Source organism: Sphaeramia orbicularis, chromosome 12, assembly GCF_902148855.1.
Source record: "Sphaeramia orbicularis chromosome 12, fSphaOr1.1, whole genome shotgun sequence".
Taxonomy (NCBI): Eukaryota; Metazoa; Chordata; class Actinopteri; order Kurtiformes; family Apogonidae; genus Sphaeramia; species Sphaeramia orbicularis.
The window spans coordinates 42,659,599-42,677,046 of NC_043968.1; the positions used below are offsets into that span (position 1 = coordinate 42,659,599).

General features: G+C 37.7%; 2 protein-coding genes across 4 annotated transcripts; one reads left to right on the forward strand and one right to left on the reverse strand.

Moving 5' to 3' along the window:
* Nucleotide 1: 1 nt before the first annotated feature.
* Nucleotides 2-3,645, reverse strand: ccdc59 (coiled-coil domain containing 59). 2 transcript variants are annotated; one of them, XM_030150349.1, is made up of 4 exons: nucleotides 3,229-3,645; nucleotides 1,578-1,932; nucleotides 1,356-1,467; nucleotides 2-417 (listed from the first exon to the last, which is right to left on the reverse strand). In XM_030150349.1, the coding sequence occupies exons 1-4, from the start codon at nucleotides 3,374-3,376 to the stop codon at nucleotides 253-255; spliced, it is 780 nt and encodes a 259-aa protein (XP_030006209.1). In that variant the 5' UTR covers nucleotides 3,377-3,645; the 3' UTR covers nucleotides 2-252. The 2 variants fall into 2 exon arrangements, with proteins under 2 accessions (XP_030006209.1, XP_030006210.1); XM_030150350.1 differs by having other exon boundaries at nucleotides 1,356-1,464; nucleotides 3,229-3,608.
* Nucleotides 3,646-3,653: 8 nt separating this feature from the next.
* Nucleotides 3,654-16,316, forward strand: mettl25 (methyltransferase like 25). Of its 2 annotated transcripts, none has more exons than XM_030150334.1 (11): nucleotides 3,654-3,957; nucleotides 5,035-5,217; nucleotides 5,443-5,543; nucleotides 5,678-6,271; nucleotides 6,574-6,721; nucleotides 10,579-10,673; nucleotides 10,962-10,991; nucleotides 11,527-11,600; nucleotides 12,856-13,024; nucleotides 13,491-13,562; nucleotides 16,004-16,316. In XM_030150334.1, the coding sequence occupies exons 1-11, from the start codon at nucleotides 3,741-3,743 to the stop codon at nucleotides 16,109-16,111; spliced, it is 1,791 nt and encodes a 596-aa protein (XP_030006194.1). In that variant the 5' UTR covers nucleotides 3,654-3,740; the 3' UTR covers nucleotides 16,112-16,316. The 2 variants fall into 2 exon arrangements, with proteins under 2 accessions (XP_030006194.1, XP_030006193.1); XM_030150333.1 differs by having other exon boundaries at nucleotides 3,655-3,957; nucleotides 5,437-5,543.
* Nucleotides 16,317-17,448: the final 1,132 nt, after the last annotated feature.

Sequence of the window (17,448 nt, forward strand, 5' to 3'; positions counted from 1 at the left end):
TGTTAAATTCTATACAACCATGATATTCTTCTGTCTCTGAGATCTCACAGTGCCATCTTGTGGCCTGAAATAATCCGAATTAAACTGATCTCTCATTGACAACCAAGAGTATCACACAAAGCTCAAAAGAATGATCAAAACAATCTTGATGCACCGCATGTAATTGCATTCTGGTTTGTATTATCAAGAGTTAAATACAGGGATTTCCATTCTTTCTCCATTCACCCATGACCATTTGACTGAACTTAAGAGTTATTTGTCAGTTCTCTGAATCTTCTGGAGCAAATACTCCATTTGAAGGTTCAGATTAGGCTGTCCTTTCTTGGTCTTTTTGCTGAGCATCTGAAACGTCTCCATCTTTTTCTGTTTGTATTTCTGAATGGCCTCCTCCTTCTGCTGCTTGTTCTTGAGGTACTCCTGAAAGCAAAAAAAAATAATAATAATAATAAAGCACAAAAGCCCAATGCCCACAGCAACTTACACTTCAGTTTGTTTTGAAATCTGGTCAAGCTAAGGTCTGCATCATTGTTAAAGTACCTAAGGTAGTAAACTACCTTTTTAATAACTATAACACTGGGTCCACTGCTCTAATTCTTCTAAATGTTCCCAGGGAGAACTCAGCAAAGCAAAACTGCCTTCTCTGTCTTTTAACGCAGCCTCAGTGTGGAAGGAGCTACAATACAGCTTTACACTCCGAACACCCACTTTGTAAAACTCCTTTTAAAAAAGGTATAATATAAACTGTTATGATTAAAAGTTGCTGCTAGATATAAACTTTAATGAAGGGCATGAGGAATGAATATTGCTGGTATGATCTGTATACCTTTGTTTAGGTTAGATTAGACAGAACTTTATTGATCCCTTGTGCAGAGCTCTCAGGAAATTGAGGGAATATAACTGCTCTTGCTGGGATTGGAACCCTGATCTCCCGCATTGTAGACCGTAGCTTTACTAAATTAGCTATCTGTCCGCTATCTGTGCTTACTTTCTATGGTTCTCTTTTTGTCCTATTTTACTATTTATCTTGTTACCTTTATTTTATATATATTTTTATATATACATACATATATATATATATATATATATATATATATATATATATATATATATACACACACACACACACACATATATATATATATATGTGTGTGTGTGTGTGTGTATATATATATATATATATATATATATATATGTGTGTGTGTATATATATACATATATGTGTGTGTGTGTGTGTGTGTATTACATGTGATTTTATTCAATGTGAAACTAATTGTTGCTGCTTTCTTGACCAGGACTGTGAGGAAAAACACATTTAAATTGGACTATGGTAGCTAAATACATTTCTTTATCCTAACCTCTTTCTTTTGTCTCCGTTTTTCTCTGACTCTCTCAAATTCCTCTTTTGTCTTCTGGTAGGATGTCTTCTTCAGCATCTTCTTCCTCATGCGGTTGCTCATTGGAAGGCTATTAAAAAAAGAACATAAAGCGAGATAATTTTGCATTTTCCAATATGAACATGAAACATGCCATTACAGCCATTTTATCATGGACAATTGTTGTTTAGAAATCTTTTTCACCTCAACTCTTCTCCTCCTTTTTCTGACTTTTCTGTCTGTTCAGGATTCCCAGAGGCAGAATCTGTCTGCTCAGATCCACCAGCACCTTCTGGGTGTAGATCAGTCTGTGATGCAGTATCATCCATGTCAGGTATTTTCATCTGTCCTTTCATTCTGAGCTTACTCCTGTTCACTCTGTTGGTCCACGCCTCGTTTTTCAGTTTCTCTGCCTCAGCCATGTATAGATGCTTGAGATGTTCGGGGTACTCTTCCTTGTACAGTGTTTTGGACTCTGGATTTTTCTTCCTCTCCTTCCGAAGGATCTTGTTGTACTCATGCCTAACTTTCTCCTTTCTCTTAAAAGCAAATCCTTGTCCTGCAAGAAACACACTGTTAACTCCACAAATGTAATAACTCCCCACAAACGTAATAAACATTTGCAGCTTTTACCGTAACAATCCAACAAATGTAATAACTTTCCTAAAAAAAGTAATAACAGTTGCCAACCGCAAACGCAATACCTCATTTCCCACAAATTCAATAATTAGTACAATTTGGAGTAAAAAAAAAAAAAAAATCCGCATTAGAATACAAGATTAAAAAAATATTCCAAGGCACACTGTAGGATTTGTGCAAAAATAAAATACCTTTATAACTCCATGGCAATCATTTAAAATACAACCAACACGTTGCAACCTCTGCTCTTCATCAGAGGTTTTTTCACCAGTGGTACTCAAATCCTACTGTGTGCCTTGGAATATTTTTTGAAATCTTGTATGCTACTGCAGATTTTTTTTTTTTTACTCCAAATTGTAAGACACACCACAAGTTTCCAAAGAGCACCTGTGGATAATCACCAAGAAGACCCAACAGCACTTCCACTTTGTTGCTTTAGAGTTCAGTAATAATTAGCTAGTACTGTTGTAGGTATTTATTACATTTGTGGGATGGCAAAATGTTCACTTTCAAAATTGTAATAACTTCCCACAAATGTAATAAATTAGTACATCACAGACATTTAAGTAATTCATGCATCTTCATTCATCTTTCATTTTTTCCCATTTATTCTTGTACTTTGGATACTTGCCTTCTTAGAATAATCAAATGTTGCAGTTACACCATATGGTACTAATTGCAGATTAATAGGTGTTTAATTACAAATACAAGTGGAGGAACAAAACAGAATGGGCAAAAATGTTGTAAAGGTTTTATTATAAAGGCTTCAGTATGAACTGGATGTTATTTATTTTCATTAAGTTTAATAGAAGCCTATGTTTGAACCATGTAAATAAAATGTCTGGATATGATTATGATAACAATGGAGAGGATAGGAGCAAACTGTGGGAAAATGAGGTATTATGTTTTGTGGTAGGCGACTGTTATTACATTCGTGGGAAATTTATTACATTCGTGGGATTATTACGTTAAAAACTGCCAATTCTATAACGTTTGCTATTTATTACGTTTGTGGGGTTAACACACGCCATGAGCTTTTATGTCGAATCACAGAATCCATAAATATGTGGAAAAATGGCATCTCAAAACTTGTAAGAATTGTGGGTAGAAGTTGATGCTTGTCGTTAGAAAAAAAGTACAACCTTTAACTGCCGATAATTGATTACATCTAGCGTTATCGTCATCTTATTCTACTCTTAACAGAAAGATTATTTACCTTCTTTAATGCTGCCTTCGAAAAGTTTATTCTCAGGGACCCATTTTCTCTTCTTTTTGACAACACCTCCAGCATTTCTTGATTTATTCCAGCGGCTATCTTTCTGTGTAAACGTCTTATTTTTCTTTTTTTGATCAGTCGGTGCCATTTCACAAAATTCTTAAGTGAAAAAGTGAAATGTTTACAAGTCTCACGTTGTTTCCAGTTATAAACCAGAGCGCATGTTGATGACGTAATAGAGTCAGACGTATCAAATAGATAACAGAGCACTGGATGCATGTAATGGTTTTCACATTTTTATATATTTGTCTTCTTCTTTCACACAAAAATGTACCATATTTGACACACCTAAAAGACTACTTCCGCTTGCTGATATATTATACTTTAAGTGAATGTATATTTTATACTAAGAGCATCGCTGAATATTTTCGACTGCTTATGCCTAGAGACAGATCAGCAGTGAACGACTTCTCACATGCCTCACTCAGGTCTGCAATAAGACGCCTTTTACTATGATACCCTCCTCATGCAGCCTCGTGGAAATTCAGCGACAGATAGATGAAGTTAAGAGGTTTCTGGCAATAACCCTGAGTATTGCTAATGCTCACACTGTGGAGTTTTACACCCACGACGTGTGGAACCGGTTCATGGCAGTGTCGCCAGAGGAAGTGCTGTCAGCTGTTACTTCAGCTAGTGGCCACCAGAGGGAGCCAGAGCTCAAAGGATCAAGTAAGTATCACCATAAGAAAGGAAAACAAGAATATCCTTAATATTATACCAATTCATGTGCAACTTTCTAAAGTCATTATATAAAATTCTTACTGGTAACTAATATAGATGCACTAATAAATATAAGTCGGGTATAAACAATGAATTATAACATGTCAGGCATTACTTACAAGGGACATAACGATATGAAAATTTCATATCACGGTTATTGTGACCAAAATTATCACGGTTATCATTATTATCGCGGTATTGTTGAAATTGTGCTCAAGATGTTGAAAAAGTACAAATACACACACTGAAATAATTTAACCCACTTTTTTTGAAAAACAAACAAACAAAAAAATAAAATAAAATAATAGGCAATATGTACTTTCTGTTGGCAGAAACATTCAAATATTAACCCTTAGTGGTCTGAGCCTATTTTGGCTGTTTTTTCCAGTACTTTTGATTTTGCCTTTATATACTATATAAACAAATGGTTACGATACCCATGTTTGGTATCTTTTTTTCAGCACAACTTCATCTATATCATCTGTCTAATATTTCTTCACTTTAACCTACTATATCAACATAAAAGGCCAGAAAACACACAAAAAATATAAAATTCGATTTGAAAATTTATATAATTTATTGCATAAATAACACAAAGATGCTTAACGAACCTTTTCAAAGACTTTAAAAGTGAATATTGGTTCCAAATATTAGGTACATAAAATCAAAATTCTAATAAATTAAAACTATACTCAAATATTTGACATAAAAGCATATCTTTACATAGGGTTTTTTCCCCTAAATGTGCAATAATCAAACACGGTTATCATGATAATTAGAATTTAAACGGTAATACTAACCATCTGCAATTTTACCGCGGTTTATCATTATACCGGTAATCGTTACATCGCCATTACTTACTCTTAATATGATACAGTTTGAACCAAAATCCATGTATATTCATCTTGGTTAATATGAGCATTATTTGCAAATAAAAAGGAACACCCCCAGTCTTGAATACTTCTCTACATTTCATTACATTTTTGTGTATTTTATCCAAGTTTAAATGTCTGCTTCTCAACACAGAGCAATCTGGGACCACATTTGGCTTTTGCAACGACACACACCGACTGATTGATACCCATGAGCTGCTGCAGGCTGCCAAGGCACACTCTCTAGCAGGTCTTGGAATCTGTTTAAGCAGAGATGAGCTAATGCACGCTGTCAGAAAAATCAGTCTTGATCCGGGAGCTCCACCAGCAAGCATAGGTAGGGATGCATGAACAGTCTGAGTGCATTGTTTGATGAGCATTGGAAACTATTCAAGGATTGTTCACTTGAAATGGGACTATAACTCGTCCAGTGAACAAAGCATGATTCTAGTGTTTGTGCTGTCATGACATTATGGACCTTCTTAAATGCACAACACAGGCTTATACCTCATGTCATTGTTTTAACATCAGTGGACTCTTGTTCTGTGTAACTCAGGTACAGTTCTTGAGCCAGATGAATTTATGAACTCTAAGAAATCCCATGAAGTCCAGTCCATGTCTGAGGTGGTGTCCTGTCTAGCCCAACACTGTGGAGTCAAACAGGTAAAATAATGTTTGAAGAGATTACTTTTAGAGCAATAATCAGATTACATTTTGAGTCTAAATAACAGCATTAAATTAATACTCATAGTTGGTGTCACCCGCTTCAAGCAAAACATGTTTTCTCTCCCATGCAGGTGATAGATGTGGGTTCAGGAAAGGGCTACCTTAGCTCTTTCCTGTCTCTGCAGTTTGGCCTTCAGGTCTACGGCATTGACTCCTCCAGTACCAACACCCACGGAGCCCAGGAGAGGAACAGGAAGTTGAAAAAGTTCTCCAGGGCATACCAAAAACATAGAAAGGCAACAAGAGCACAGGAAGAAGCCACACGTCAACAGGAGCCTGTAGAAATAAAGACTGGATTGAATGGAGAAGGGGATGTTTTAGATGGCGTTGGAGCGGAAAATGTGTCACATAGGGCGGAGGAGGAAGAGGAAGAAAAGGTGCCATCGCCAGTGTTAATCGGTTTGTCAGATGCGAACTCTGTAATAGAAGGGCATTCAGAGCCAGAGGATCTGTTTCTCAGTGCATTATCACTGGATGTAATACAGTCTACGTCCTCCAGAGTTTCCCCTAGCCAACTGAGTGCAGAGGAAAAGGAAAAAAGGAAGCGGGAGAACCTGGAGAGAAAAGCTCAGAGCAGAACCAGCAGGGCCAGCGCCGTGTTTTCACCCCTCACATCTTACGTTACCGCTGAAACTGAGCTCCGAGAACTCATCAACGAGCTGGAGGTGAGCAGATCCAAAGTTTAAAAAAAAAAAAAAAAAAAAAAAAGAAGTCAGTGTTGAAAATGGTTCAACTGTAAGAAGTTGTGGTGCTGTTGGTGTAGATAGGAGGCCAGTTGTATGGTAGCAAAGCAACATTCCCACAGCTGCTCCTAAAATTACAAGTCTGTCACAGCAGCTGGACTTTGCATTACTGGAGTGAGGGTGGGATGTTATTACAGTGCCAAATCTGCAGGGCGTCATCATCAATAAATTCTCCCATCGATCTCCTCTCCTCCTTCTCCACTTCTCTGCTCTCTAAATTCCAGGCTGCAGTCATGGTTGGCCTGCACACTTGTGGCGACTTGGCTCCCAGCACTCTGAGGATGTTTGTGGCTAAACCAGAGCTGGCCGCAGTCTGCAGTGTGGGCTGCTGCTATCACCTGCTGTCTGAAGAGTTTGACCCTTCAGTACAGGGTAACAGCACACTCAGAGCACACCCAGGGTGGATTAGTGTGTTTGTTCTGTCACACTTTGAGTTCCAACTTACAACTCTGCTTCTATTTTTTCCACAGAGCTGTCAGTCTGTCTTTTTAGTCCTTTCTTTCCTCTTTTTATTCACTCACATACTCCCCCAGTTATAACACAAACACCTGCAGCATCCACTTTGTCACTGTGATCTAATCTGCAATGAAATATCATCCTCCCATCCTTTCATAAACACTTGTATTCATATTTTATAGTAAACAAGTCAAATGTTCCGTTGAGAGATTGGAGACGGCTGCTTGGCCAACTTACCCTTCTGGAGATTGAGTTGAGCTCAGAAACATGCTGTTAGAGCCATTAGACTGGATTTATGGATTTAGGATGACTGTTTAAGGCTGCTGAAAATGAGATTTTCTGACCTTTTAATTGAGAAAAGAACCAGTTGAAAGTGATTGATTCTATAATTTATGTGTCATATTTCATCTTAGACGAGCAGGATTTCACTTTTAGTTAGTTAGCCACACTGAGGAGGCTGTCCATGCTAATTCTAACCTCGACAAACAGTTGAGGTTGCCAGCAGGCGGAATAGACCAATATCATTCCCGTTCCATATATCTGTGATTTCACTCCTTTACTACTCAGTTTATGAAGTATGAAATCGCCTACATGTGTCCTCAGGCTGTGACTGTAGCCTTCAAGTATCTGTAAGAAAGAGGCCTTGCTGCAGTCAGTTTGCGCTCAGTAACGCGTCATATGTTGTTAACAGCATGACCTTTGACCCATACGTTGCCAGGGCTCATCTTAACATCAGCCAAGAGTGGAAAATAATATCATGACAGCTGATTGAAAACATCCCGGTCATACCAACTATCCTCTCCATACTTGTGTCTCAAAATCCATCTTTTAAGAAGTGAACAAAGACGTTCACTCTCACACACACTAACACGCTGTCTGTGCCCTGTTGGCGATGCAGTGCAGTCTGGGATGCAGGCCAACTCCTGCGGTGGCCTACCTCACCCTAAAAGGAGCTAAAGTATGAAAGAGCTGAAAAGCTTCACAATTAAAGGCAGTTATTCTTGGTCATTTATGAATTCTGTAATTTCTTTAATGCAGCTTTAATTTTTTCTACCTTATATGGAGTCGAAAATCCAATCTGGTGGTGTTTACCCACAGAGACAACAAGTACACTGACATGAGTGGATGAAGGCGTCTAAGGTCTGCAACTACTATAAAGTATTTACAAATATACGTAAGAATAGGAAACATTTGACGTAATGAATGGCAGTGGTTATGCTTGGCTATGTCAATGTTTGACCTCTGACAAATATCAACATGACCAAATGCTCTGTGCAACAAGATGAAGCCGATTACTGTAAACATCAGTGTGAAGGTACTGTAACGCATCCTCCAGAGGGAGGTTTTTAATTGCCTCAGAGGGCCCCTGTGTGTAAGCCGTACAGCATGCAGAAGGGAAGGTAACCCGATTGCTAACATGTTAGTGCATCCGGAGCACTTTGTGAGAGCCTATCCGGTCCCAGCTGTACATGTTATTATTACTTCTTTTGACTGTATCCTTCTGGATTCACTGTGCCCTGGCCTTGGTCACTGACCCTTTTAGAAATGACACAAAAAGGATGGCAGGCTGTCAAGTAATCGCACTCAGAACTTCCCCACAGGGAATCTGTTTGTGGTATAACTGCCAGGGCTGGAGGAGAGTTGTACATATTCCAACTGCAAGTGTTAAAGGGGTGATATTTTGCTTTTTTAAAATGGAATTATGCATTTTAAAACATTTCCCTGAGGTCTACATAAATTGTAAATGCTATGCTTGGGTCTGAATTCTTCATTAATTCAACTCCACAGGTTCACCTTCAACCCTATTTCTGAGTAATGACACCAGAAAGGTGGTTTTGAGCGCTGGCCCTTTAAATGCAAATGAGCCACTTCACACCCCACCTCCTCCAGGTTGTTGGCTGTGCTGCTCTGTCCTGTTTAACCAACAACTGAACATTTTAGGTAACTGGCTCGAAGTTTGGACATATTTTCAGTATGGACTACAACCGCTGCTGCTGACAAACAATTATGGTGTATTCTGAGAAATGTTCGTCGGAAGTCTTGACTTTATATGTGCAAATGTTGTGACATAACTAGTTATAGTGCTTACAAATTAAGCAGGAATTAAAAGGGGTTGTAGAAATCTACTTGATTTTTGCCAAAATGAGTATAAAGATAGCTTTGCAGCACCTGGAGGGTTCGAATTCAAACTTTTTGAACTATTAGGGTCCAAATACACAACTAAATGTATCAAAGACTAAAAAAGTGGGTTTAGCAAAATATGACTCCTTTAAAACAGTTGAAAAAGAGTCATTCTGTATGAGATGATACTACTGTTACTACTGATACTTGAGTACATTTAACTGAAAATACCTGACGTCACATTTCCTCCTCAGGCAGTATTTGTACACAGAGTTTTACTGGAGACTTCTTCTGATCACGGGTGAATCTAGAATCAGAACTGATGTGAACATATCTACTTAGAACTGAATAAGGACTCATGATACTGATGGTCTGAAGTGGACCTGGGTTGAGACAAATTCTGCAACAAGAAATCATAGAAAAGCCTGCACTGGGCAGAGCATCTTGTGTTGCTGTGAGTTGGTGTTTGCACTAAATCAGTGTTGGAAGGTTTGGATGTGCAGAGTGTGAAGGTCAGTGCCAGCGGTCGGCTTTGTCTGCATCGCATCAGGCTCAGTGTCACAGGCTAATTAGAAGATGTGTGTTTCTGCAGATGCTGTTCATTATTAATGACACAGCAGTCAAATATAGATTTAAAGTTCAAGAAACAGTTGGGAGGGGAGTCCTTCCTGGACACAAATTGAGATTGTATAAATTGATTTTTGGATGGGATTACAGTATAGGTTACTAAATGCATCAGTACTTTCCAATTGTTCATGTCCAAATAAAAGATTCCCTCTAGTTCCTGGTAGAAAAGGACCATATGTTGTACAATGAAGTCTTGGGTGGTGTCCAACATTCCATACTAACATGCTAATTAACAGGCTGTAACAGTATGTTTTTATAATGTCCAACACCATAGGATAAAACTAATAGTTTGTGAACTGCGAACAATTTCTGGGTAAATATTATAGTTTGCAAACTCCGCACACTTCTCCAGAGTAAATATCCCATAATGCAATGCAGTCGTGGAAAGAATGGGCAGAAGGCAAACACAGGACACTAGCCAGTAGCCTGTTATATTACACAGATGGTGGTACAATCCGTAGTATTATGAATATTACCACAGTCTGTAGTATCTCACAATTTCCAGCATAGTCTGTAGTATGGCACGCGGGCCGGTGGAGGTGAGATGGGTTAGTTACCATGGTTACCTGCCCCCTACTGGTAGGGAAAATTTTAGGAAGTGACATGGATTCACACCCTGAGCAGTATGTCTGGAAAAACACATTCTACTGTGTATTTATACAAAAGTATGCTGAGCGCTAGTAAATATTTTTTGTATGTAGTACGATGGTATGGGATTTCTGACAAACTGTCGGTATCAGTTTTTTAAATGGGATTAATTTGATCACGCCAAGATGAAGATAGTGTCTAGGAGCTGTATCTTCATTTATCTTACAATAAATTGATGTTAATTACTAAAACAACTTGTTAACACTTGTCAGTTGTCATCTATGTTTTCATTTCCTTTTTGTGAAAATAAGTGGATAGAATTTTGTGATTAGAAACCAAAATCAGTCCAATTATTTAGCTGACTGCGAATATTTGAAAACCTCCCCATAAACAAATCAAAGTTTTTGATGAGGTTATCTCTTTTTTTTTCACTGCAGACCATTTGCAGGCTATACATGGTTTCCCTCTGAGTCAGTACCTCCGTGACCAGTCCTGGTTTTGTGGCAGAAACGCCAGGATGTCTGCATGTTTGGTGAGCGTCAATGACATCCCAAAAAAATATATGCACAGAGCAGCATGTTTTCTGCATGAATCTTCTCTTCACATTGTGATGGCTGTTGTGTGGGATGGCACAATGAAAGCCCCGGTAATGAATTCACAGTAAACAGTCATTATTTACTGGAGCTCATAAGCAGGGCATCTGGCTGAAATCGTCTTTTTAATGAGTTTTTTCATGAGGTGTCTGAGGTAACTACAGCTTAGGTTTTTAGAAATGTTGTGTCCTACAGGCAATTAATCACAGTTTTTTTTCTCAAAACAGGCGCTGGAGAGGGTTTCAGTCGGCCAAGGGGTAAGTAAGACATGTCTTGTAATTGTAGTCACTATCATGAATTAATAATCATTACCACCCAAAAATTCAGTTTGATAGTTTAGTGTAAACTGTCATCACTTTACAACAATTGAAATCAAATCCATCATTGTATTTCAGACTGGAAGAAAACACGTTTAGATGAGTTCAGTCACTCAGTATTATCTCCATTGTGCATCTCTGTCATGCATTCAAACAATCAGCCCATTAATTCTGATTTTGTTTTGAGTGTGTGATTGACTACAGTGTATTTATTTGAAATGTGGAGTTTGGAGCTCCGGGCCAAAACTGATACACGATACCAGCAGCCATTAATACGGAATGTTTATAAATATTAATGCAATCACAGCGAGATTGATTACTTGTTGGAGCTGAGATGTGAATTCAAAAGCAGCCTTGATTGCTTGCTAGTTGTGCGTCAGTCTTGGAAAGTGTCAAAAATATTTATCAAAATTTTCATGCACACTTTTTTTCTCTCTTCGTTGAACCAAATACATATCTTTGTTTGTATTAACAGATTCAGATGGAGTCTCTGTTCTATCGGGCAGTTCTTCACGTTATTCTAAGGGACCATTACAGCTGTTTTAAAAGGTAAAATACTGTGATTTGTATTTGTCTGGATCCTAAAAAACACACAGGAGACAAGCATCTAACATTTTTCCCACCATTGTGCATTAAAAGGGTAAATGTTATATCACATTGTTCATATTCCACAGTCTAAAGGGTGACTGTTCTTTAACTCTCTTGTCTCTGAATCAGAAAGGCACATGTATTGTTTCTGGTTTGTTTTGGTTACAAGTGAGCCATGAACAACTGCAACAGGAAATTATCGAGCAAAGATGCCAAACATGTTTTTTCCTAATAGACAAAAACACAATTTCACAGGGAGCCACTGGTACTGGACAAATCAGAGGTGCTCATGGAGAGGGCATGAACAATAGAAAAAAGACAAAAATCCAGGCACTCGGTTGGAAAAATTAGAAATTGTGAAAAGCCTTTATTTCATGAGGGCCCGTAGATGAATTCTCTGGAGCAGGAGTTAAAAACACACCAACGCGTGTTGGCACGCACTTTCTTCAGGGTGTTGATTTTTTTCCCATTTTAATTCTGAAATCCACCTTGCTGGTCGGACAAAATAAGCAATTTAAAGATGTCCCCTTGGATAGATTTTAATGTATGTTATGATATTTGCAGACAAACCTGTTCATCCAAAGAATAATCAACAGATATGTTTAAATGAAAATAAATTTTAGTTACAGCTCTGGTTTTAGTTGTAGTAGTGAAAAACATGACGACAGCGGAGAATATGTGAGCATCAGTCAGACCGGGGTCCTGCCGTGGTTCAGTTTGTTTTGCGATGCTTTCCAAGCATGACTAATTGCTGGCTCTTTAAAGTCCAAACGTGTCTGTCTATACCCATAAAACATTTATTTCTTGGGTTCATTTGCTGTGGTTATTTTTATATTCCAAATGAGTGAGACTTTAATTTTTAGTTTAAATAAACTGAATTACAGAGCTGAAAGAAGTGGAATTACACAAGATTTCTTCAAATGTTCTTTGTGCAAATAAAGACACAGGGGAATGACTGACCTTCACTTCAATAACCACCATCAGATTGGAATTGAATATCTATTAGTTTTCTTTAAGGAAGGCCTGTTCATCACTGTGGATTCCTTTTAAAAAGTGTTTAAAAGATGGAAATGCAAGAGACTAAATGATATGATAGTGGTTATTTCTTTTTTTTGGCAGAAATAACACGTTCAGGAATTCAGTCTGAGCTGAGAAAATGGGCAGTACTGTAAGCCTATTGGCAGTTTGTATATATGTTTGTGTGTCTGTTCCACAGCGAAAAGCGAGTTGGGAATGTCTACTCCAAGGCTAAGTCATTTGTGGACTACGTGCGCAGAGCTTTGCACAGACTCGAACTGGACGGAGCCAAGCTTTCTGACAGTGCCATCCAGGATTACTATGACACTTACAGACCACGAATGAGTGAGATGCACGCCTTTAATATGGTGAGTTCCAACTGCAGTTTTTCAGGCACTATAATTGACCAAGGCTGAGCTCCCAGGCTTCCCAACCTGTTCAAGCTCTATTTTGTGTTAAAGATTTTCCTTTGTTAAATTGGATGTATAACACTGTGAACTGCACACCATTAAGTGAGGTCATTGTAGTCTGCAGGGAAAATAATGCAGTAATGATTGTACAGAATGGGAAGAAAACCAATCTTTGGTTTCAGCTGAGGCCACTAATTGCGGTGTCAACCAACATACCAGTTTGCCGTTATGATATAAAACAGCAAAATGGTTTTTGGGGATCACCCACCAGCTACTGGGAAGACATAAGTCATGGTGGGTGTTTGAGTTTGGACTGTAGAACAACTGCTCTATTTAGTTCAAACTACGTACAGACTGGCTGAGACCATACACTCATATATATTAAATATATTAATGTTACTTAAAGACTTTTTCTCATGTACAGTTGAAGGTGACCCTGGCTCCCTGTATTGAAGGTCTGCTTCTCCTTGATCGCCTCTGCTACCTGAAAGAACAGGTACGATCAGTGTAGACTCCTTGACTGTCAAAATAAAAGCATTGAAACTCACTAACATGACCATATATTAAATGGACATAATTAGAAGAAAGATCCAAATTTAAAACGGGCATAGTTACATGTTATTGTGTTTACCGTAACCATTGGGGGCTGGTGTCTGGGGGTGGGGTACACCCTGAACATGCTGTGAACATGACCAATTTTAAAGAATAAGATGTGAAAGTATATGTATTTTTGTATTTTTATTGTTTTATTTAAAATTGGGCATCCAGTAAATTTTAAACAACAAAAACTAATATAAAAATATGCTGTTAGCTCATTGTTTTTCAACCTTGGGGTCGGGACCCCATGTGGGGTCACCTGGAGTTTAAATGGGGTCACTTGAAATTTCTAGTAATTGATAAAAATAAAAAAAAAAAATCTACTAATAAAAATATATATGATGAGTTGAGAGAGACAATCCCAATACATAAAAGACATGACAAACTCTGAAGCTGAAACTGAAGCACTGTGGTACTGTTTATCTTTCAAATGTTCATTGTGGTCGGTTTCAGATGCTGCAGCTCTTTCATAATTCATAGTTTGAGTTATTGTTTGTTCAGTATTACTTGTCAGCCTTATAAATACGAGCTGGACTGACTGTACATATCCTGACCAAGGAAAATCCAATTCTCACTTTGTGCAGTAATCTACACCTGGCTTTTCTGCTTCCGTCCATAATAATATACATTATATAGACTAAATGTCTAAATTAATGTTTATTTGCAACATAGTATAGCAAACTATTACATGATCAAAAACAAATTAATTTCAGCCAAAAAAATGTCTCCATTTTGAATGTCTGGGGTTGCCAGAAATTTGTGATGTTAAAATGGGGTCACGAGCCAAAAAAGGTTGACCGCTGTGTTAGGTTAACTCAGTGTATTATCCACATAGGGGAATCCAATCTGTGTTTCATCCATCCTAACACACACATTATGTAGTAATATTAGCATATGTGCACTTCATACCATCTTATATTACTAGTTCATCTTTTACACTGGTTTTAAGTTAGTAATTAAATGTGGACTAAATTAGACTTTGATTTTCATTTTCTACCATATTTAAAAGTTAAAATGTAAAAGGTATGTATTGTTATTTTTGGAAATTAAGTAATTGAACTTGAGGTAGAAATAATGTATAGAACAAATTGTAAGAAATTGTTAAGATTAAGAGTAAAATGCATTGTTTTCAACTTTTACTTAAACAGCCTCATGATTACAATGAAAAGTGAGAATGAAACCACAAACAAAAACTCAACTGATTCTAAACTACAGAAGTGTAAATGGAACAGAAAAGTGGTTCATACATTGCAGCCAATGCTGTCACACTTTACAGTAACTGTAACTAACGGCTCAGGGACCCTCGGGACCCATCAGATCTCCTTTTACCGCTGAACTCATCTTCATGATTCACTTGTACAGCCTGTTGATTGGGATTTTAGGATTTAGTCCCAGATGACAAAAATCTCAACTCAAACCAGGAAACCTTTTTTCAGGCCACTGACAATAATATAGGTGTTGGCTGAATTAAAGATGGCTTGTAATTTAGCGTCCTCTGCTTCCAAACATAACACGCTAATCTTTGGTCTGACTCACGGCGATGAGATGTGCTGGAGCCAAAAGCTTTGAAGTCCTGATTACGTGTGTGATTGTATGTCAGATGGACTTCCTAAATAGGGTCGTGTAATCAAAAGGTACAGTGCTAAGGGTGCTGGTCAGTATGGAAAAGCTCTCCCTCGAGGAGCAGCGAAAGGGAAAAAGAGGAGGTGATGGATGGATGTGAATGTGATCCATGTGATGATAAGTGTGCTAAAGCATGTTCAGCTGAAAGTATATAAACACAGAGAGATCGGGTTGTAGAAATTCCGAACAAGAGCTACGACTACAAACATGCTGTAGATTTTTGTGTTTCCATAGTGACCAAGGCTGCTTTTGCCAATGCTGGTAAGCAACCGGTGCTCTTATTGAACAATGAAATATATACTGTATTTCAATGTGGGTGTTAAGGCTGCTGAAAAGTAAAACAAAGAAGATAATTAAATTAACAATCAACATTTTTTTTTTTTACATGTAACAAGCACTTTGGGAGATAGTAAATGTTGAAATACTAATAAGGTAAGTGTAGTGTGTGGTTTTTTTTTTTTAATTAGAAAAAATAAATTTAAAGTATGCAGATAACCATCAAAAAAGGAGTCCACCTGACACAATATTTTTACAGATGGTCATCTTCACTGGATTCAGTAGAGAAGGTTTTAATAGCCAGAACATCATAATAACAAAAGATGCCAAAAGAGTCACAAAGCCAAACTGGGAGGAGAAGTATACATTTTATATCCATGTGTTTTGATGAGAACCTGCTGTGTATTTTTTTTATTCATGGATGTATGCCTTTTCCTGCAGGAGGATGTATCATACTCTGCACTGGTACAACTCTTTGATCCCCTGCTGTCGCCGAGATGCTACGCTGTCATCGGTCTCAAGACTAATGGAGACAGAATAACAAGCTGATGAACTTATACACATGATTACAGTGTAATGATTGAGGGCTGGTGATTGTCCGTGATTATGCAAGACAGTATCAGCTGTTATACTTTGGAAGTGATTTTATTATGTCTGTATATGCTCCCTCTAAATGTTCTAATTTATTGATGGAAGGTTTGTATCACTTTAAACATTTTTCATCTTTGACTGAAAAATAAATCCTTTCTTTTTATGATGCGTTCTTCTTGAAGGACAACACATGCTCAGAACACCTGGAAACCCTGTCAGTCCTTCAGTTGAACTGTATTTGTCCCAGCCTTTTGTCTTTGTTTCAGAGTGAGTCGTGAGAGAACTCTAGTTTTTTAAGGGCTGTTCAGGGAGCGAGGGGCATTGTGGGATTTAGGGAGACTTGAATCTGTTAAATTGCGCAGGTCTGGAAAGTCCATTTCTAGGTTCACAAACCAGAGGTTACAGGGAAGAAGGTAGACAGGGCAAGGGGTACTCTTGACTTCTTTTTAATCTTTACCTCTGTTTTTCTGTCTTCTGCCATTTAATAAATCTCATTTGAAAACAAATATAGACCTGAGTACACACATGAGTTATATACACTGATAATATCAATAAAACAGACAGAAACGTAAGACAGGAAATGGCCCAAACCATAAAGTTATCTGAGGGTAGGGATGGATTTAAATATTTGCAAAGAGTTCACTTTTGGATTTTTTAATCAGCAAATTAACTTACTCCTTTGTTTTCAAATATAACAGAGGGTTATAGAACTTTATTTATTCCATTATTGTGCAGTATGTGTATGCACTGGAAAAAATCAAAATCTTACCAAGTGTATTTTTCTCATTTCTAGTCAAAATATCTCATCACACTAAAAATAAGACATAATCACCTAAAGAATAACTTCTCAGTGAGATATAAGAACTTATTTTTAGACAATACATCTTGAAAATCTTATTTAAAGAAATCTTACCAAGATAATTTTAACTTGTTCCATTGGCAGATTTTTTTTTTTTTTCCTAATTCAAGCAAAATATCTTGGATTAATTTTTTTTTAGAGGGGGATTTTTTCCAGTGATAACCTGAATTGGAACATTTCCAGCAGATGCAATTGTATTTGCGACCAGCGTTGCATCAAGCTCAACAAGAACAACCATCTCACAGGAACATCCGTTATATAGCATTAGAAAAATTCAGTCTGAAACAAACCAGTGCTGGTACAAATCATTTTTCCTCATCATATCTTCCTCTGGTGTGATTATTTGTCACTGTAGCTGCAGCTGCCTGCACATCTGTAGGCCATCCATAGGTCTGTCAACGTTGCTGTGGTAAACTGTGCTCCGGAGCTTTTATTT

What these genes read in the sequence shown, in the direction of transcription:
- ccdc59 (XM_030150349.1), bottom strand. Translation starts at nt 3,376, where the DNA reads ATGGCACCGACTGATCAAAAAAAGAAAAATAAGACGTTTACACAGAAA. An exon ending in CGAAGGCAGCATTAAAGAAG is followed by an intron (nt 1,933 to 3,228) that starts GTAAATAATCTT and finishes TGTTTCTTGCAG; the next exon opens with GACAAGGATTTGCTTTTAAG. An exon ending in AACGGAGACAAAAGAAAGAG is followed by an intron (nt 418 to 1,355) that starts GTTAGGATAAAG and finishes TTTTGCTTTCAG; the next exon opens with GAGTACCTCAAGAACAAGCA.
- mettl25 (XM_030150333.1), top strand. Translation starts at nt 3,741, where the DNA reads ATGATACCCTCCTCATGCAGCCTCGTGGAAATTCAGCGACAGATAGAT. An exon ending in CATTACAGCTGTTTTAAAAG is followed by an intron (nt 11,601 to 12,855) that starts GTAAAATACTGT and finishes TCTGTTCCACAG; the next exon opens with CGAAAAGCGAGTTGGGAATG. An exon ending in AGATGCACGCCTTTAATATG is followed by an intron (nt 13,025 to 13,490) that starts GTGAGTTCCAAC and finishes TCTCATGTACAG; the next exon opens with TTGAAGGTGACCCTGGCTCC.